The sequence below is a fragment of the Schistocerca nitens genome, chromosome 11, assembly GCF_023898315.1.
Source record: "Schistocerca nitens isolate TAMUIC-IGC-003100 chromosome 11, iqSchNite1.1, whole genome shotgun sequence".
Lineage (NCBI taxonomy): Eukaryota > Metazoa > Arthropoda > Insecta > Orthoptera > Acrididae > Schistocerca > Schistocerca nitens.
In genome coordinates, this window is record NC_064624.1 from 135,756,788 (window position 1) to 135,778,984 (window position 22,197).

The window sequence follows — 22,197 nt, forward strand, 5'->3', positions numbered from 1 at the left end:
TCTGTTCGACTGTTCTTCTAAGTCATTCACTATCTGTCAGAGATTAACAGTATCGTCGGCAAATCTCGAAGATTTCACTTCTGCTCCCTGGACTGTAATTCCCCTTCCAGATTTCTCTTTAGTTTCCTTTACAACTGGCTCAGTGTACAGATTGAATAAAATGGGGGCTAGGTTACAATTGTGTCTCGTTCACGTCTCAACTTCTGCCTCACTTTCATCTCCTTCAACTTTTACAGCTGCTCTCTGGTTTCTGTACAAGCTGTAAGTAGCTGTTGACTCCCTGTAGTTTGTCCGTGCTACCTTCAGAATTTCAGAATGTATAGATTTCTACAAACGAGCTATAACTTACACTTTCATATGAGGCTAGCACCGTAAGTGGTAGATTTAATGGGTTAGTTGCTCAGAAGTGTAGCCTTACTTCTTATCAATCTGGAGCCAGTCCTTTACCATCAAAGTGTAAATATCGCACTTAGTTTGGAGAAAAGAAGAGAAAAGACCCAAACGCTTAAGCCCACTTTTCTGCCTGCTCTTTCCTGCAGCCTGGATTGCAACGACGAGTGCAAGATCGTGGAGCGCAGCCGGAGGTTGGCCATCGCCCTGCAGATCCGCAATCCGGATCTGTCCGCCAAGCTGACCCCGCGCTACTCGGACTACATGCGGCAGTGGGCCAAGAAGGACCCCGCATTCTGTGCCACGGTCCACGACAAGCTGACGGAGCTCGTCAAGCTGGCCAAGGAGGTGAGGGAAAGTGTGAAAGCAGCTGTAGCACTCTGCACTGGGGTGTTAACATTGTGAGCTTTTGAAGTTAATTACTTAGTAATTACTCATTCTGCAGATAATAATTATGATGTGTCTCTGTGATGTGTATGAGTTATTTCTACTATTATAGTACAATTTCGCAACAAAAAATGGGCAAGAAACTACCTGTCCTGGTTTCACACTGTTAGAACTAACAAGGAGAGGACTCCAGCAGTGGCATCACCTACACAGTGATGTAGGTTAAGGTCCCATCTATAACACCGAGCACCTATTCACCCTGGGAGGCCCTCGTTTGCGAGTAATCAACAATAAATAAAGAAATAAAAAAGTCAGAATTTCACATGATGCTCTATAGCTTTGAAAAGGCGAAGTTTAATACACTGGTAGCACAGTGTAAGTTCAGCTACAGGATTCATACGAAAAATGTTGTGGATTGAGTCTCATCAGGTGCTTTAAATATTTTCACTTTAAATATTTATTGAAATTACATTGCTCATTATTTTTATTCAATTAATTGGGTTAATTGTACAGGCTGTACATAAAGTCCGGGAACACTTTCAATTATTTATTGCACAAGAACTAAACATTGTACAGATGTCATACATATTGCATTTTGAAGTGAAACTCTGACTTTTTTTTTTACAAGCAACCACGAGTGATCCGGCAGACGTCAATACGGTAATCGAATTCTTGCCATACCCGTCCCAGCATGGCACCGTCGACTGTGGCAGTCACTTCCCGTATTCTCTCCCGGAGCTTTGCTACATCACGTGGTAGAGGCGGTACATGCACCAGATCTTTAATGTGTCCCCACAGAAAAAAGTCACACGAAGTGAGATCTGGTGACTGGGGAGGCCATTTCATAAAACAGCTGTCCCCTTCTGCAGCACAGTCGATCCATCGATGCAGTAGCTCCGTGTTCAGGTACCCACAAATTTCACGATGAAAATGGGACGGAGCCCCATCCTGCTGAAAGATGAATGGAGAGTCCCATTGCAGTTAAGGGATCAGCCATTGCTGCAACTTGTCAAAGTAGGAATATCCAGTGACAGTGCTCTCGGCGAAGAAGAATCACGTGAAGAGGCACAAAAACATTTACCTTTGGGGAATCACACTGAAATTCAATGCATTAGTGTGGATGCTTTATACCCAAGATTTGACAAACTATGCCTGTCCACTTTCCCATTAGTGTGAAAAGTGGCTTCGTGGCTAAAAATTAAGTGCTCAATAATGCCAGCCCCATTCTCATTCAGTTGTTACAACTGCGAACAAGATTCAAAACGCTTGTCTTTGTTGTCGTCATTGAGCTTCTGCACTAGCTCCAATTTTAATGATTTTATAGACAGCCTATGTCGCAGGACTTTCCACACCATCATTGGAGCTGTTTCGAGTTCACGGGATGTACAACGCGCTCCACATTAACTTCACTCACACTGGGACATCCGCTTCTCTTTGCGGGGCACAAGCAAGCAGCGTGTTGTAACGAATTTGTTGTGCCAGTGGTAAATGGCCTTCCTTGTTGGTGGCTTCTTACCATACTTGGTTTTAAATATCCATTGAACAGCTGTAGCACACTTGATTTTGTCGAACTCCAATACACAGAAAGCTGAAAGCTCGCTCTGCACCTGAACTCACCACGTTTGCGACTAGCACTGACTGTCGGCAAATTACCAAACTAAGGTGTGGCGGTATACGGGAAAAAAAACTTTCAGGGTTTCTCTTCAAAATGGGGTATGCATGATATCTGTACAATATTTGCTCCTTGTGCAATAAATAATTGAAAGTGTTCCCGAACTTTATGTACACCCTGTATTCTTTTTTGTTTCTGTTACTTTGCCATGTCACTGTAATCACTGTACCAATTTTTTTCCTTCTCTCTTATTTTTTCCCTATCAGTATTTTTCTGTTTGAAAACTTTGTTCATGTAATTTTAATTATTTTTATGTAACTTACTAATCTCAATTTCATTCCTTCAGTTTTATCAACCTATATTTTCCTTCGTTTCTTGCATTCATTATTTCATTATTTGAATTTTCTTAACTTTATAATCCCTTCCTTCATTTCAATCTGTATCCGTGTTGCTTTGTCCTTAGTGAAGAATTTGTTTAAAATGTTTCAAACAGTGGAAACTCCAGGTAGGAATGTTAACAGTGTATGAAAAGATAGATTGCTACTTACCATAAAGATGACAAGTTGCAGACAGGCACATTTAAAAGTCACTTACACGGGCTTTCAGCCACACCCTTCATCGGCAAAAGAGGAACACAGCATTCATATACACAAGCAAGCACACCTCACGCTCACACAACCGTCAACTCCAGTGTCTCGGACTGGAATGAAACTATCGTGTGGGATGCAAGCAGCAATCTGGAGGGGTCGAGGAAGGAGAACGGATAGTAGTGTACTGCTGGGGAAGAGACGAACGCTGTCTGGTGGAGTGTACAGTGACTAGAACACCAACAGGTGCAGTCTCAGGAGGTTGTGGAGCAGGGGGGTGGGGAAAATGGGAGCGGAAAAGGAGAGTAGTGGGGAAAGATAGAAGGATGCAATGCCAGAGAGCTGTAAGTAAACAGGGTGGGAGATGAGAACGGAGAGGAGATGATAGGACAGAGGGGGTGGGAACTGTCGGGTGAAGCGTGTGGGGCCAGTGTGTTGCCATAGATTGAGGCCAGGATAATTACAGGAGCGGAGAATGTGTTGTAAGGATAACTCCTGTTTGCGAAGTTCAGAAAAGCTGGTGGTGGAGGGAAGGATCCAGATGGCTCAGGTAGTGAAGTAGCCATTGAATTCAAGTGTGTTATGTTCAGCTACGTGCCGTGCCCCAGTGTAGTTTGCTTTGCTCTCAGTCACAGTCTGGTCGTGGCCATTCATCCTGGTGGACAGCTGGTTAGTAGTCGTGCCAGTATAAAAGATGTGTAATGATTACAGCAGAGCTGGTAAATGACATGGCTGTTTCACAGGTGGCCTGCCCCTGATAGGGTAGGATAAACCTGTGAGAGGACTGAAATAGTGAGTGCTGGGTGGGTGGATTGGGCAGGTCTTGCACCTGGGTCTTCAACAGGGATACGGTCCTTATGGCAACAAGTTGGGATTGAGAGTGGCATAAGGATGGACGAGGATGTTACGGAGGTTGGGTGGGCGACGGAACACTTTAGGAGGGTTAGAAAGTATCTTGGGCAGGATGTCCCGTTTCATGGCACGATGGTAGGGAATCGAAGGCCTGGCGAAAGATGTGGTTCAGTTGTTTCAGTCTGGGATGGTGCTGGGTTATGAAGGGGACACCCTTTGTGACGGTTCTTGAGGGTGGCGGGAGGCTTGTGGGTGTGAGGGGTAAAGGCACACGAGATCTTTTTGCGGACTAGGCCTGGGGGATAGTGCCTGTCTGTGAAGGCCGCAGTTAGACCCTCAGCATAGTGAGCAAGGGAGTTTTTGTCACTGCAGGTATGCCACCCCAGGAGGCCAGGCTGTATGGGAGGAATTTTTTGGTGTGAAGGGAATGACAGCTGTCAAAATTCAGGTACTGTTAGTGATTGGCATGTTCAAAGTGGACAGATGTGCAGATCTCTGCCAACGCATCCACCCGTCTTTCCCCGCTCCACTCCTTCCTTCCCCACCTCGCTGCCCCACAACCTAGTCCCTGCACACTCCACCAGACAGCGTTCGTCTATCTGCCCACTTGTGCACTACTATCCCTTCTCCTTTCCCCTTCCGCACCCCCTCCAGACTGCTGCTCGCTTCCCACGTGATAGTGGCATTCTGGCCAGAATGCTGGAGTTGGCAGTCGTGTGTGAGGTGTGTTTTCTTGTGTGTGTGTGTGTGTGTGTGTGTGTGTGTGTGTGTGTGTGTGTGTGTCTCTCTTACTGATTAAGGCTGTGGCCGATAGCTTTAGGTAAGTGTCTTTTAATTGTGCCTGTCTGCAACTTGACGTGTCTTCTTTACAGTAAGTAGTAATCTGTCATTTCCTACGTATTTGATATTGCTACCTGGAGTTTCCATTGTTTGAAATAAAGAGAATTAAATTGATGTGCACAAAGATTCCAAGTGGAAAAAGGATAATACAAAGAGAAAAGTCTGAGCAATTGAAAAAGTTAATACAGTGAATAAAGTGAAGTGGCAAAGCAATAGAAATAAAAAAAACTGCATTTAATCCAATTAACTGAGTGAAAGTAATGAGCAAAGCCATTTCAGTAAAGATTTAAAAATTATATTTTCAGGCACATGATGACATTCAAACCCACAACATTTTACGTGTGAGATCTGTGTCTTAACTATTACACTGTGTAGCCTGTCGATTACACATATCTCTTTCAAAGCTGTAAAACTTCACATGATATTCCAATCTTCTTCATCATCTTTTTTTTTTTAATTACTCACAAACAATGGTGAGTAGCTGCAGTGTGCAGTGTGTCACACCTGCTACCTTAACCTACAGCGGTGATTTAAAAAACTCAATCCCACTGCTTGGGTCCTCTCCTTATATGTATCTATGGTCAGCAAACTTGTCTAGTGTAGCAGTAATAAATTATGTATGCAAACCTTCCTCATGGTTCATTTTGTCTATTAGTGAAAACTGTCACAATCCCTACAGTACTTCCTCCAATTAGCCTTCACATATGCTTGTTCGCCCACTGCTTGAATACTGCTCAGCAGTGTGGGATCCGTACCAGATAGGGTTGATAGAAGAGATAGAGAAGATCCAACGGAGAGCAGCGCGCTTCGTTACAGGATCATTTAGTAATCACGAAAGTGTTACGGAGATGATAGATAAACTCCAGTGGAAGACTCTGCAGGAGAGACGCTCAGTAGCTCGGTACGGGCTTTTGTCGAAGTTTCGAGAACATACCTTCACCGAGGAGTCGAGCAGTATATTGCTCCCTCCTATGTATATATCGCGAAGAGACCATGAGGATAAAATCAGAGAGATTAGACCCCACACAGAGGCATACCGACTATCCTTCTTTCCACGAACAATACGAGACTGGAATAGAAGGGAGAACTGATAGAGGTACTCAAGGTACCCTCCACCACACACCGTCAGGTGGCTTGCGGAGTGTGGATGTAGATGTAGAAAAATTAGGCAGGAACTTAAATTTATGATACTTATAAATATATTGACTTTTTAATGATTTCTTAAGTAAGGACCAAGGAAAGGGCCAAGGAAACTGGTACACCTGCCTAATATTGTGTAGGGCTCCCACGAGGACACAAAAGTGCTGTAACACGATGTGGCATGCACTTGACTAATGTCTGAAGTAGTGCTGGAGGCAACTGACGTCATTAATCCTGCAGGGCCGTCCATAAATCTGTAAGAGTACGAGGGGGTGGAGATCTCTTCTGAACAGCATGTTACAAGGCATCCCAGATATGCTCAGTAACATTCATGTCTGGGGAGTTTGGTAGTCAGCAGAAGTGTTTAAACTCAGAAGAGTGTTCCTCGAGACACTCTGTAGCAATTCTGGAAGTGTGGGGGCGTCGCACTGTCCTCCTGGAATTGCCCAAGTCCATCGGAATGCACAATGGACATGAATGGATGAGTCTTTGTTGATCCATTATGGACTGTGGGACAACGGCTAGCATGTATTTCTTGATACAATAATTTACCAACAGCCGTGTGTATTGTAGAAATTTATTTTATGAATTTCTTATATGCTACCAGTTTCGGCGTTACATTGATGCCATCTTCAGGCCCCTGTACAATGAGTAGAACAAATGTACTATTATAAAAATATATAGAACATACGTTGACAGGTATCTATGTTATCTATGTAAGTGGCTCAAAAGGACATATTGTATATCATTAAAACTACATGTAACATTAGGGCAAATATGCTTCTGCCTATGTCATGCTGTTGTTAATAGTTTTCACTGTTTTACTCGAACATAGCATAATAGGTGAACATGTGTATACACTATTATTCATAAATCCGTACCACACAGTTGTAATAGGCCATGCATCACAATAATCAAATGTACTGCATACAATCATATGCCCAGTGGAAGAATTTTTTTAAAAAAATTAACTAATATAAATGAATAATAAAATAAAATACAATAAAATGTGACATAACCATATCAGAATACTTAAGTTACGTATGTGTAGCCTAGGTCGTGTTATGTGTGGTACGATAAATAGCTGCCGCAATATTAACGATAAGAAGCATAAAAATTTACCTTAAAACCCAATTGCATTCACGAAGTAAACCATTGCAATCGTACTATAAAAATCATTAAACACCTGGTCCCGTAGGCACCACATTGGAACCCCTATGTAAGACCACCCCGCACTGTGCTGAGTGGATTAATGCAATGACAGAAGCCGACTCATCTAGTCATAGTGACAAAGAAGATTCTCGATCTCTGTATATCAAAAAATGTCTACCTCCATACATATAAGTCCTATTCAATAATGTAGGATTAAACCAAGTGGAATTGAACAAATAAAAAGGAAAAGAAGAAAAAGAAAAATATAGGAGGTCACCTGTAAGTCTGAACGTAAACCTCAAAATGAAAGGTATACCATCCATATGACTGAGGGTACCACCAATAACCATGTCAAACCATTCTCAACGTTGCAAATATCAACGTGGCAAATATCAAAATAGCATCTAAGTATAGTACGCAGAATTTCAAAGTATTATACTAGAGTCCTCATGATCATCAGTATTAAAGTATTATAGGTATCTCATTTGAAGATGTATGGCAATATTGACCTAACAATATCTATGAGGGTATAAGTCATTTTGCTGGTACAACACTGATGACCTGCACCAACATGTTAAAATATAAGTCACTGCCTATTTATGCATACCGATATCATTAAATCTTGACAGGGTGACACCTATAACGCTGTGTCTAGCCACATAGTCACTGTGTTAAACACCTCCTTATACTGTAATTGTAGTAAGGTTATACAAACAACTAACAGGAAAATGTTATCAGAAGTAAGTCTTAAACATCATCTCTCACGTTACCATATAGGTATAAAGACTCACTGGCCTCAAATGTATCAGAGGCCAAGAAATTCGATGGGGACACAGTGGTTTGATTAAGTTAAAATAATGTGGATCTTATGCAAACTAGGCACAAACACTCAACATATATGTGTCAAAACTAAAAACTAACGACCCCCTAACTTAAGTGTCGATGTTTACCTAAAACCTTAGTCTAAACTACTAAATATTGTCCATCCTGTCACTTATATCCACATCAGGCATTGCCGTGATTTTAAAAAGTTAATACACACATCTACTACGATTCATATAGAAAGAGGTTGACAGATGAAATGCAAATATTGCCTAACCCTGCTGTCCAATATGCCAGAGAAGTGTCGGAAGTAATTGGACATGGTAAACATTATGAAAAAGCTGTATGAAGAATCACTGCCTATAATTTTTTTTTTTGTATCAGGTGAGATATTTATACACCAGAAAGGTTATAGATAGCGTGAGAGTTAGATTCTGGTATATAAACATCTCACCCGATACACAACATTTGAAAACATCTTATAGGCAGTTCTTTACCCCTTTGACTGACTATCCCGAGGTGAGCCACTTTGTCCACAAAGTACTATCCTGATTTAACTTGTGAGCACACCTTTCTCTTTGTTTCTTGCTGCTTGTACAGCACTTTTTTGCCTACAGTTTATCCTCATTATGTATGTGACCTGTAGAAGTTGTTTGCATCAATGTCTGTGAGCTGTTGTTTCGTATCAAGTGAATAGGTGTGTGTTGACTGAACCCTTCGGGGTTTTTTCAGAAATATTCCTCTACTCTCAGATTCAACAGGTTTTTTTCATACGGGCTTAAATGTTTAAGGCATGTGAAGGGAAATGTAGGAAATGATCACACAGAACATGTAGCTCACACTGGACTCTCGTTGCAGTTGGGCGGACACGGTGGCAGGATAACTTGCAGCTCTCGTCATTAGCGTGACATCACTCCAAACACCAATTAAATATGGAACAGATGACATTGATACTTTTTGAGAACTTTCCTGTCAAACACTTCTTCATTTGTTTAATTATACAAAATTGATGATTTTCAGTTACTTAATGTTGTTCCTGAATTTTAACCATTACTCTATTCATTGATCTGTAAATAAAATTACTGCTATGCCAGACAAGTTGTCCACGCGTAGGTGATTAGTGACACCTGTGTGAAGCCGGGGTGGGTTATTAATTCATACCAAAATTGACTTCAGACACAAAGTGAAATTGTATCTGCTTGGAAATTTCTCCTACCCTGAAAAGATTTCCTGAACCTTTAATAATATATATATATATATATATATATATATATATATATATATATATATATATATATATATGAATATGAATATAACAGAGGGAAACATTCCACGTGGAAAAAATATATCTAAAAAGAAAGATGATGAGACTTACCAAACAAAAGCGCTGGCAGGTCGATAGACACACAAACAAACACAAATATACACACAAAATTCAAGCTTTCGCAACAAACTGTTGCCTCATCAGGAAAGAGGGAAGGAGAGGGAAAGACGAAAGGATGTGGGTTTTAAGGGAGAGGGTAAGGAGTCATTCCAATCCCGGGAGCGGAAAGACTTAACTTAGGGGGAAAAAAGGACAGGTATACACTCGCACACACACACATATCCATCCACACATACAGACACAAGCAGATATATATATAACAGAGGGAAACATTCCACGTGGAAAAAATATATCTAAAAAGAAAGATGATGAGACTTACCAAACAAAAGCGCTGGCAGGTCGATAGACACACAAACAAACACAAATATACACACAAAATTCAAGCTTTCGCAACAAACTGTTGCCTCATCAGGAAAGAGGGAAGGAGAGGGAAAGACGAAAGGATGTGGGTTTTAAGGGAGAGGGTAAGGAGTCATTCCAATCCCGGGAGCGGAAAGACTTACCTTAGGGGGAAAAAAGGACAGGTGTACACTCGCACACACACACATATCCATCCACACATACAGACACAAGCAGACATGTCTGCTTGTGTCTGTATGTGTGGATGGATATGTGTGTGTGTGCGAGTGTATACCTGTCCTTTTTTCCCCCTAAGGTAAGTCTTTCCGCTCCCGGGATTGGAATGACTCCTTACCCTCTCCCTTAAAACCCACATCCTTTCGTCTTTCCCTCTCCTTCCCTCTTTCCTGATGAGGCAACAGTTTGTTGCGAAAGCTTGAATTTTGTGTGTATATTTGTGTTTGTTTGTGTGTCTATCGACCTGCCAGCGCTTTTGTTTGGTAAGTCTCATCATCTTTCTTTTTATATATATATATATATATATATATATATATATATATATATATATATATATATATATATATCTGTGTGCGTGGGGGGGGGGGGGGGGTTATATAGTAAGTTTCCTAGCTGCATCCAACACAAATGATGTCCATTTTAAGAACAAATATTTCACTGTGCAGTTCCATTTTTGAAAGTTCCTGGCATATTGAAACTGTGTGACATCCAGTCCAGAATCTTGCCTTTCTCAAGCACTGTTGTTACAGTAGCCCCGGCACCCCCCTTGAGAGAGAGAGAGAGAGAGAGAGAGACACACACACACACACACACACACACACACACACACACACACACACACACACACACACACACACACACACACCTCCCTCTCTTGTGTCAACAACTGACACACATACCTCTGTGAGCAACTATTTTCCACAGTAAAGAGAATGAAATCTGCACACAGAAGCTTGCTTGTAATTCCAACATAACAGTTTGTCTTAGAATTAGCAGTGCTCGGTGTGTGGCAACAGACATTGATGCTTCAGTGAAAAGCACTCGATTCATTGACACCCAGTGTTTTTATGTTTAAGGTGTGAATAGAACTGTCTCTGAATACAAGTTGAGGTCAGTTTTAACTTTGTCAGAAAACGACATTCATCATAAGCCTGCATCAGTCATAATAAATATTGTGTTTCTTACTTAGCTGCCTCATATTCTCCTCTTCATCAACTAAAATAAATGTAAGTTTCATTTCATTGTCACTTCTCATCAGTGCAACAGCCTTAGAAATTAAATTTCCACAAATTGCATTATCAGCCACAAGGAGCAATACACCTCTGTTGAACTAACGTTAGTGGCCACAGAATAGACTCATTGTCAACAGTTTGTCACGCAGATCTACCTCTTTCTCATTCCTCCCTCTCCTCGCCTTGTCTGCCTCCACCATTAGTAGCTGTGAGTGGCCGGTCACTCACTGCTGTGGCGAGTTAGCTCACGTAAGTAGATTGGCGAACAAGCATATTGTACAGTGTGGCCGAGCCATATCTCCACCGTATCTGTTCTTCCAAGAGTACTGGTGCCAAAAGGTATGTAGGAGAACCTCTGTGAAATTTGGAAAGTAGGAGCACAGGTATTGGCAGAAAAAATGCCGCGAGTGTGGGTCGCGAGGTGTGCCCGATAGCTCAGTCGTTAAGCGCAGTTCCTGTAACGACGGAGGTTCTGGTTTCAACTTTTGGTGTGTCACAAAGTTTTAACCTGCCAGGAAGTTCTGTGCTCATTTTAATTTCCACATTAACCACAAACATTTCATTTGCAGTCCAAGCAGAAGAGTCGCAGTTACTCGTTCGACCCGATGAACCGTGAGAAGCGCCACTTCGTACACGAGTACTGCGAGCACTTCGGCTGCGAATCTGTCGCCTATGACCAGGAGCCCAAGAGGAACATCGTGGCCACTGCATCCCGGGATAAGGTAAGAGTGCAGAGTGGGAGAACTAGTCAGAAGTGTTGTTCTAATTGCTTTCACCTTACATGGTTAAATACAGTTGAAAAATCGGTTTCTTTTGTGGGCATGTTGGCCTTAATTTTAATAAGGCATCTTTAGTGGCCAGAAGTATGTCCACATTTTCGCCTAAACATAGTACTTTAAATTTACAAGCAGTGCCATTCCTTTTTTAATCTGACTTGAGTGACTTGTTTTACAAGAGCTAGTTATATAGTTTTAATTGTCACCTTAATAAAAAATGAGGCCGTGATCAATAAATATGGTGATGGTGTTCATACTTCTCCACACATTCTTCCTTCAGTGCAACATACGTTTCGCTACAGCGAATTAGTCGATTCAGACCTCAATTGTACTAGTCTGCATTTTGGCTGTTCAGAAAAGGTTTCATCTTGAAAATCGTGTTTTGCTCATTACGGAAATGCCTGCCGAATAATGGTTTCTTGGTCCAAGGAAGAAGTCGTGGTGTGTCATTTCAGGGAAATACGGTGGTTGTGGCAAAATCTGATAATGAAAAGTAGCAGCGTGTGTGAGTGACCACTGTAGCAGAAAAAGCTGGGTCATTATCATGGAGAGAAATCACCCCCTGGGACAGCTCCTGTAATGGTTTGACTTGATGGCCTCACATAAGCTCTGCAGGAGATTTCGGTACTATTTTGATGCTCCAGTTTGGCTCTTTCAGAGACAGTGTATTAGCGTCACACTGCAGAAGTCCCAACTTTCCTTGATGATAGTTCACTTTTGGTCATTTTCAATGATGGTGAACCATTGTGTTTCCACTGCTCACTTTGCTCTTTGCTTTGGAATTTTAGTGATACACCCAGGATTTTTCCACAGTGAATAGGCAGCTAAAAAAGTCGCGCTGATTGACGTGGTGCAGCTACAACGTTTCTGCTGCTGGCTCAGCTTTCCAGGCTTTCTGAACAGCTGTGGGCATTTGTGGAGCCCAGCAGGTGGCGACCTTTGCCACATTCCATGTAAAGGTCGGTTATAATGAAACTTTTAACTATTTGAGCCAGCGCAGATGGAAAACTATTTACTGTACAGGTACCGATCTTAATAGAAATGGTGTTCGAACTATCTGCTGCTCAATTTGCACTGTCTGTAGTTTTAGTACCACGACTTGCAATTAGGCGCCAGTACTGGTATGGCGAAGTAGAGTTGAAAAACGAGCATCAGTGTACATTACGGTTGCAGTCAGTCAACATGGACATGAACAATGTGAGCTGGGCTTTGCTCATAAAGCTGTTTTATTAAAACAATAGCAGTAGCGTGGATGCTGTCCACGAGTATCGACACATTAGAGGAATACAGAGGTATCCTGTTTCTGCACCACTGATGAACAACACGATTCAGAAGTTTGAATTAACTGGCTATTTGCGAATTGATCCTGGGAGAGGCCGGCAGTCAGTTGCGCCACAAATTGTTGAATACGCTACGCTTGCCATGGCTGAGAATGCTGGACTTAATGTTCGGCCTTTGATCAGTGCCCGAACTGTGTCACGACAGCTGAACGTTCTCTGGTCCACTGTTCGTGCTCTGAACAACAGTGAAATGGATCCTTAGTGCAGTTCCAAGCTGTCATGGATGCAGATGATCATCCTGTTGAACATTATTTGTAACCTGGGACATAAGCATAGTACACGATTAACAGTTGTTACCATTCATGCAACAAATAAAAATGTGTGTCGGAGATAGGCACAAGAAAAATACTGTCACAAATAAATAAAGCTTTTGACCATTAGGGCCTGTCAGCAATAGACATTTGTGTGTGTGTGTGTGTGTGTGTGTGTGTGTGTGTGTGTGTCTACGTCTACTGTTGACGAAGGCCTTAATGGCCAAAAGCTTTTATTTCTTTGTGACAGTCTTACTGTTATGCCTATCTGTGACTCAGCATCTCCGCTATTTGGTCAGTAGCAACTTTCCTTTTCATGATGATGTACATTCCATCTTGGATTTTCCATTCTTAAATTAAAATCTGTTTCTTTCAATGGTTTATTCGTTATTCCTCTTCTGCGTGTCTTCCAATAGTTTCCACAAAGTTCCATTGTCCTACAATCAATTGTTTTTCATGGAGCCCCTGTCAAGTGGCGAAAGTTTAATTATTACCATTCAGCATTCTGTAAGATGGTGAAACTGCTTCCTGACTGGATTTCACTTTTTCTACTATTACCACGAGTGTGACATGCTGGTCTTCGGGCATGAAGGCCTCCACTTCTCTTGTGATTCCTGATTTTTCACAAAGTGGTAGTCTACTATTTCATGTATCGTCTTTCAGACTTGTTTGTCATCACTGGAAACATCCGTGCCACCTGAGTACTGTGCTATACAGGAGTATATTTTTGCTGAATACTTCCCCCAACTCAGCACTGAACTCTTGCAACATTGATCCACTTGAAATGCAGAAAAAGAATAATTTCATGATTTTCCACTTTATCGATGCTTGCATCATTTTGTTTTGGCTCATCTAGCGCAGTAATACAGTATCATGGCTCAGGAACTTCGTTGTATAGCAGGATTGGGGATATGTACCTGAAAACAGACAAAATGTTAATTAGTGACAAAGTAATTTAATTGGATAGATCAAAAATCTACTCACCAAGCGGTGGCAGAACACACACATAAGACTGTTGTAATTGGCAAGCTTTCGAAGCCAGTGGCTCCCCCTTTACCCGTCTTCCTTCCCCTCCAACCCTTCTGCCTGAAGAAGGAGCCACTGGCTCTGAAAGCTTGCCAGTTACAACAGTCTTTTATGTGTGTGTTCTGCAACCGCTCGGTGAGTAGATTTTTTATCTATCCAATTAAAATATGAATTGGGTAACTTCTTGGGGGAGGGGGGGGGGGGTATTAACCCTCAAACGGATATGGCTGTGAATAAAGTGCACCAACCACAAATACCATTGTCTTATACCGTTCCATCGTTGTTTTAAAATTATGAGCCTGGATCTATCCCTTCATTATTGCTTCAGCTAACAGTGTGATAAGTTGTTTTGTCATACGTTCAGGAGAGCAGTAGTGTATAAAATAAACAGTGTGCTAATGAGAAAAATTTTTCGATCCGTGTGTGAAAACACCCCAGATTCTACGCTAGTAGTGCAGATCCACAAAGAGGCAGTTGTCTTCGAGATAATTAGCAAACAATTGAGCAGTTGGCTGGGATGTGAAGCAATTGCACTGTTTAATGCTCCGAGTGGGTCGTTACTATGGGGAAATAGACTGATATAGTGAAAGTTTATTTTATTATTGTTTGATTAAACACTGATTTAGCTCATATAATGCAAGTTTCTTTGTCGAATTAAACGAAGATGAAACTGTTATATTGCTCATGCATGCTCACCTTACAAGGAAACCTCCCCATCGCACCCCCCACAGATTTAGTTATAAGTTGGCACAGTGGATAGGCCTTGAAAAACTGAACACAGATCAATCGAGAAAACAGGAAGAAGTTGTGTGGAACTATGAAAAAAATAACCAAAATATACAAACTGAGTAGTCCATGCCAAGATAGACAACATCATGGATAGTGTGAGCTCAGGAGCGCCGTGGTCCCGTAGTTAGCGTGAGCAGCAGCGAAACGAGAGATCCTTGGTTCGAGTCTTCCCTCGAGTGAAAAGTTTAATTTTTTATTTTCAGACAATTGTTATCTGACAAACTCTTATGTTTTCATCACTTTTTTGTGAGTGATTATCACATCCACAAGAAAACCTAAATCGGGCAAGGTAGAAGAATCTTTTTACCCATTCACCAAGTGTACAAGTTAGGTGGGTCGACAACATATTCCTGTCACGTGACGCACATGCCGTCACCAGTGTCGTATAGAATATACCAGACGTGTTTTCCTGTGGAGGAATCGGTTGACCTATGACCTTGCGATCAAATGTTTTCGGTTCCGATTGGAGAGGCGCGTGCTTTCGTCTACTAATCGCACGGTTTTGCGGTGCGGTCGCAAAACACAGACACTAAACTTATTACAGTGAACAGAGACGTCAACGAACGAATGGACAGATCATAACTTTGCGTAAATAAAGACAGTAAAATTTTCAGTGAATGGAAGACTTGAACCAATGACCTCACATTCCGCAGCTACTCACGCTAACCACGGGACCACGGCGCTCCTGTGCTCACGTTCTGCTTGATATTGTATATCTTGCACATGGACTACTCAGTTTGTATATTTTGCTTATTTTATTCATAGTTCCACATAACTTCTTCCTGTTTTTTCGATTGATCTGTGTTCAGTTTTTCAAGGCCTATCCACTGTGCCAACTTATAACTAAATCTTAGGGGGGTGCGATGGGGGGCTTCCCTTGTTAGTAACGTAGACAGCTATTTTTGACACGTGTAGAAAATACACGGTGTGTCCAATCGTGTTGTAAAAAAAAAAACAGCGCTCCCACTTGAAGGTTAAAACTTTGACTGTTTGTTGTATATAAAGTAAGTAGAATCCCGATCAGAAAGAGATTCTATAAGACGCCCAGATGATAAAAGTGCAATTGAGAGTATTTACAACTCGCAGGCAGTAGTGAGGTTAATTTATTATTGTTGTTATGGGCTGTTTTTGTTTCAAAGGAACCGTCTATGCATTTGCAGTAACCTTTTTAGTGGAATCGCAGGAAATTTTAGACCCAGTGTATAGAGGATGATTTGAATGTCTGTCGTCCTGTGTGTGATAGTTTGATACGGCATTCCTAATTACTTGAAGCTATTTGTTACTTGACGTGTTAAGATTTTCATTACATTTCTTTCATTCTTGAGTGCTGTTCCTTTAATGTCAGTTGTGTTTCTTTGTGTATATTTTTGCATCTATTTCATCTTCCAACTTTTGTTCTCTGTTCTGCGCAGTTCACTGCTCTCTTTGTGAGTCCTATTGTTATATGTCTTTGTTTCTTTCACTGCTTCTGTTCTTTCTCAGCCACTTTGATCCTCAGGTTTTTCACAATTACCGCTGTAACACAGGCGGCCCTTTGACATTGCGTAGCTTTGTTCGTTCTGGCGTTTCATTAACTACTCAAAGCTGTAGCTGTCGCCTCACAGATGGCTCCACAGTAAGAAGCTGGACTTGGATTACAGTAGATTAGACTCAGTTTCCATTCCAGGGACCCAAAATGAGATGATTCTCATGGACACGGAACACGTCAGAAAATATAATGTAAAAAACATAGAACATAGATGGATAGAGCGTCTGCCATGTAAGCAGGAGATCCCGGGTTCGAGTCCCGGTCGGGGCACACATTTTCAATATGTCCCCAATGAAGTACATCAACGCCTGTTTGCAGCTAGGGTGTCCATTTAATTATCATTTCATTTCTAGCAAAGCTGCATGGTCATCCACGGTAACTGTTCTTTCGGGAACAGATACTACCGTCACATATACATTTGAATATAATACACTCTCCGCTTATCATTTGTCAGGAGATTGTTAAGATATTCATCTGTGGAGTAGAAGGAGTTACCTACCAAGAAGTCTTTCAAACTCTGTTTAAACTGTGCTTTATCTGAAAGCGAGTTTTTAATAGTTGCTGGCTATTTATTGAATACTGGACCCCTTTTTGGATCAAGGTAAGTGATTTTTGTCATGTAAATTGTTCTTATTCCTAGTATTGATACTGTGTATTGAGCTATTGAGTGGAAACAGACATATTATTTGCAACAAATTTCATTAAGGAATAAATACGTTGGGAAGCACTGTTTAGAATACCCAATTCCTTGAACTGGTTTTTACATGATGTTCTTGAATTTACACCACAAATGAGTATTACATGCTTTTGCACTCACTTTTGCTTGGTTTGACAGGTTACCCAAAAATATGATCCCGTATGACATAATAGACCAAAATCATGAAAGTTTTTAGATTTATATCTCCTATAGCTGACATCTTTCACATTGCAAATACAGACTTGTTTAGGCAATTCAACAATTCTGTGGTGTGCCCTTCCCAACTGAATTTTTTATCAAATAGTAATCCCTGAAATTTAACATTGTCAACCTCTTCTATATGCATATCTTCATATGTTATATGTGTGCCAGAAGGAAATCTCATACAGATTCTGAACTGCATATAGTTGGCCTTTTCAGAGTTTACTCACAGTGAATTAGCTTTAAACCATTTATTGATGTCAGCTAAAATTTGATTAACAGCCATTCCTAAATCTGTACTTGCTTGCTATTTATTGCAATGTTTGTATCATCTGCAAACAAAATAAACTTAGCACCTGGCACTGTAATAGACGAGTGATCATTAATGTACACAAGAAAAACCAATGGACCCAAGATGGAACCTTGAGGAACACCACTTGTAATTAATTTTCTATCAGATGAAGACTGATTACTTACTACACAGGTATTTTGCAATGACATCCTTTATTTCCTGTTAGTTAAGGAAGACTCGAACCATTTTGCAGTGCTGCCAGTTACATCATAATATTCTAATTTACTTAAGAGAATGTTGTAATTCACACAGTCAAAGGCTTTTGACAGGTCACGGAAAATGCCAGTAGCCTCTAATTTGTTATCTATTCAATTAAGTACATTGTCACTGTACATGTAAATAGCCTTCTCTGTATGAGAACCTTCAGGGAACGCTTTGGTTCAATTCTCCGTCTGGCCGTCCGCATTTAAGTTTCTCCCCATTTCTGAAGCTGTACAATGGATATTGTAGACTGTGACTGTGTGCTTATTGAATGTAAAAACAGATAACTGTAACCAGTTAAGTAGGAATTACTTGTTTATCTCCATAAAGCAGTTTTCAAGACATGTCAATCTCAGCATCAGATGAGTTTGCAGAATTTACACATTTACATTTATAGTATGATGCTGAGTACTAGCTCTGTGACAGAATACAGGTAACACTTCAATTTATCACCTTGAGTGCTAGCTATGTGGCAGCTTGTGTGGAGAAACAAACTACTGATGTTTGTTATGTGAATCCTGTGCAGTAAATTTAATATTTGAATATAACAGAGGGAAACATTCCACGTGGAAAAAATATATCTAAAAAGAAAGATGATGAGACTTACCAAACAAAAGCGCTGGCAGGTCGATAGACACACAAAAACACAAATATACACACAAAATTCTAGCTTTCGCAACCAACGGTTGCTTCGTCAGGAAAGAGGGAAGGAGAGGGAAAGATGAAAGGATGTGGGTTTTAAGGGAGAGGGTAAGGAGTCATTCCAATCCCGGGAGCGGAAAGACTTACCTTAGGGGGAAAAAAGGAAAGGTATACACTCGCACACACACACATATCCATCCACACATACAGACACAAGCAGACATATTTAAAGACCAATATGTCTGCTTGTGTCTGTATGTGTGGATGGATATGTGTGTGTGTGCGAGTGTATACCTTTCCTTTTTTCCCCCTAAGGTAAGTCTTTCCGCTCCCGGGATTGGAATGACTCCTTACCCTCTCCCTTAAAACCCACATCCTTTCATCTTTCCCTCTCCTTCCCTCTTTCCTGACGAAGCAACCGTTGGTTGCGAAAGCTAGAATTTTGTGTGTATATTTGTGTTTTTGTGTGTCTATCGACCTGCCAGCGCTTTTGTTTGGTAAGTCTCATCATCTTTCTTTTTAGATAAATTTAATATTTGTGTACAAATAATCATAATGGCTGCAATAAACTGAATCTCTGTTTACCATAAGACAATAATTGAAGGCCATGTTAAAATAAGACTAGAGGCAAAGAAGCAGATGTGTGTGTGTGTGTGTGTGTGTGTGTGTGTGTGTGTGTGTGTGTGTGGGCGCGCATGCATGTGTATGTGTGCGGGCACTTTACTTCTTCACACCGAAATGTCTGGATGGATTTTGATGCAATTTGGAATGGACATGGCATATACCCTGAATTAACAGATAGGCTACCTTATATATACCTACTTATCAAAGGGGTGGGGCTGGGGGTGGAAAAGAAGTGTATTGCATGAAACACACACCCATTATTTTATTCATCCAGTGTTTGAGAATGACAGCACTTGTTGAATTGCAACAAACTTTACACATAATTTCAAACCTTTATGAAACTTTTCTTGCTGACAGTCCCCACAAAATGATGAAAGGAAAAAACTATATAGTGCCACTTGTAGCCTGATGTTTTAATTTATAACTTCTTTACGGCTAACTCTGTTGACAACACATTTTGCAGACAGTAGCTACATATACCATTGGATGTACTTGCAAAACAATCCCATTGTATGACACACACTTCAGCAGATATGATGTCAAAAATTGAGATGCCTGAAAATAAAACTGCAGGACGAAATTTGTTAGAGATACAGATGAAATGTATGTACAAATACATGTGAAATACATTTGGCTTGGGCGCACAAAGACAAAGCTGTGGGTGAAAAGCTCATGCTAAGCACCTGGAATAATTTGAACCAAATTTGGTACACACATTATTTATTATTTTTAAGAAATACTGTGGGGGTAAGAACACCAGCGTCCTATTGTGGTGGGAGTAATTACATTTAGAGAGAAAGGGAGAATGTGGGATGGACAGAGAGTGGTTAAAGGTTAAAGCTCCACATGTGAGAGGCAGTCGGCAGTAGTCCCTACCCTCACACTGGGGCCAAACTAGTGTTGACAGTTCACCGTCACCATACTGTGGGGATTCTCCGTAGCCCAGGGGTATGTGTTGCGAAGGTTGACGATACTTCCTCTTGCAAAGGTAGCCTCACCCGTGAGTGGGACAATTGGCAGAAATCCCAGCAAGATTATGGCCAGTGGGACAGACCAGTGACAAAACAGTCATCCTGAACAGAAGTCTATAGGTAATAAGGCCTGCACGTATTGTGAGAATGGATAGTGGCAGTTGTGGAGAATGTTTCACACGGTCGTCTGGCTTTCCCAATGATGGCGGGCCACCACCGTGGTGCTGATATCAGGACCACTCTTGAAGATATTTTGTCACCACGTACCCTGGGAACACATTTCCAGCCATATGCTCTGCGAGCTTTTTTGCTCCTTATCCTTTCAGTCATAATTTCCTGCAGTTTGTCCCTATTTAGCAAAATCACCCTATGGTGTGTGTGTGTGTGGGGGGGGGGGGGCTATTTAGGACCCATATAAGTAGTTTCACATTTTGAGCTCTGTAAGTGTAATTTTCAACAATTTCATGTCAAAGTACTCTCTATTACTTCCATCCAGTGGTAGGAAGATGTATTGTCAATTTGTTTAACTGCAATTAGGGCTTTTTATTTAAGAACAATTGGGTAACAAAAGAGATACCAAATATACTGTAATTATAAAATGAAACCAGATTAACAATGTAAGTAATGTGTTTATTTGGGCTGCTGTATTGTCTGTCGGGAAAAGACATTGAGAGACAGTGAATATCACAGTGTGCAACAAATGGAGCACATGTGGATGTGTATCTGTATGAAACTAAGAGTTAAGCTATCATTTGCAATAAACCCCATAGTAGTGTTTAGCACAGTTCCTAAGAAATAATTTATTGTACTCAGACAAGGACTTCATGCTAACCCTGTATAAATTTATAAACTCAGATCAGATGTAGCTCACAATGAGAGCTGTCAAGCATTTAGATTCTCTTTTTGAAACTGTTTATATAATGATGTAGGTTGAGATCCCAGGTATCATACACTGCAGCCATTCAACCTGGTGGGCCCCAGTTTCTGAGTGATTGATGATTAATAATTAATAATAATAATAATAACAACAATAAAAGAATTTGTGTGACACTAAACAGCATTAAAAATGTTGCATGTTGTGATCTGGTTGCATGGTACAATGGATAGCTTAAAAACATCACATGCAAGAGGTTGTGGGTTTGAATCTTGTCACATGCACCTTTTTTATTTAAAATTTGTATCAGATGACTTTGATCATTATTGTTATACAGATTATTGGTTGAAATGTAATTTTTCAATTCCATTCCTTTGTCTCATAATTTTAATCATAATATCAGCATTTTCATTTGCTGTCATTTTTCTTCCTTTCATTCTTTCTCCACTTAAAATCTTTGTTCACCTGTTTTTAATTAATTTTCTGTTTTAATCCCCCCCCACCCCTTCCGCACTACTGATTCATTATATCTATTTCTCATTGTGCTCGAATTTCGTTTTACTTATAAATCCATCTTTCATTTAAATTTTCATCTGGATTATTTTGTCCATAGTGCAATAGATAGGGTATATTTTAAATGTTTGTATGACTAGCACCGCGCACAAAAAAAAAAAAAAAAAAAAAAAAAAAATTTGCACATCTGGTAACAAAAACACATTTCTCACTGTTGTATAAATACAAATAATTTGTCTTTTGTTTTGTAACCAATAAACAGAATTTTCAAGTAATGGAACAGTATAATAGATAAATATAATTAAATTCATATTCGCAGAAATTCTGATAGGCAAAAGAATGTTATAAAGAAAATATGAGAAAGTTCATATGGTGATTAAAATGTTGTGACAAAGGAATAGAAATAAATAATTACATTTAAACCAGTTAATTGAATAAAAATAATAATTGAAGTCATTTCAGTAAATTTTAAAAATAAAAATAAATTTAATACAGTTGACAAGATTTGAACCCATAACCTCCTGCATGGGAAGCTGTTATCCTGTCTGTTATACCACACAACCACACTATGTAATGTGACTTTTTTAATGTATTGATTGTCATACAAAATTCCAAAATTATTTTTTCGTGAATTACTCGCAAACGAGGGCCCAGCAG

General features: G+C 40.4%; 1 protein-coding gene across 1 annotated transcript in view; it reads left to right on the top strand.

Annotated features, from left to right (window-relative positions):
* Nucleotides 1-22,197, top strand: part of LOC126212713 (protein shuttle craft) — a 283,723-nt gene that overhangs the window by 232,509 nt on the left and 29,017 nt on the right. The window contains exons 17-18 of the mRNA XM_049940125.1: nt 540-738; nt 11,325-11,477. Of these exons, the coding sequence (XP_049796082.1) occupies nt 540-738; nt 11,325-11,477 (352 nt within the window). The remainder of the gene's footprint in view (nt 1-539; nt 739-11,324; nt 11,478-22,197) is intronic.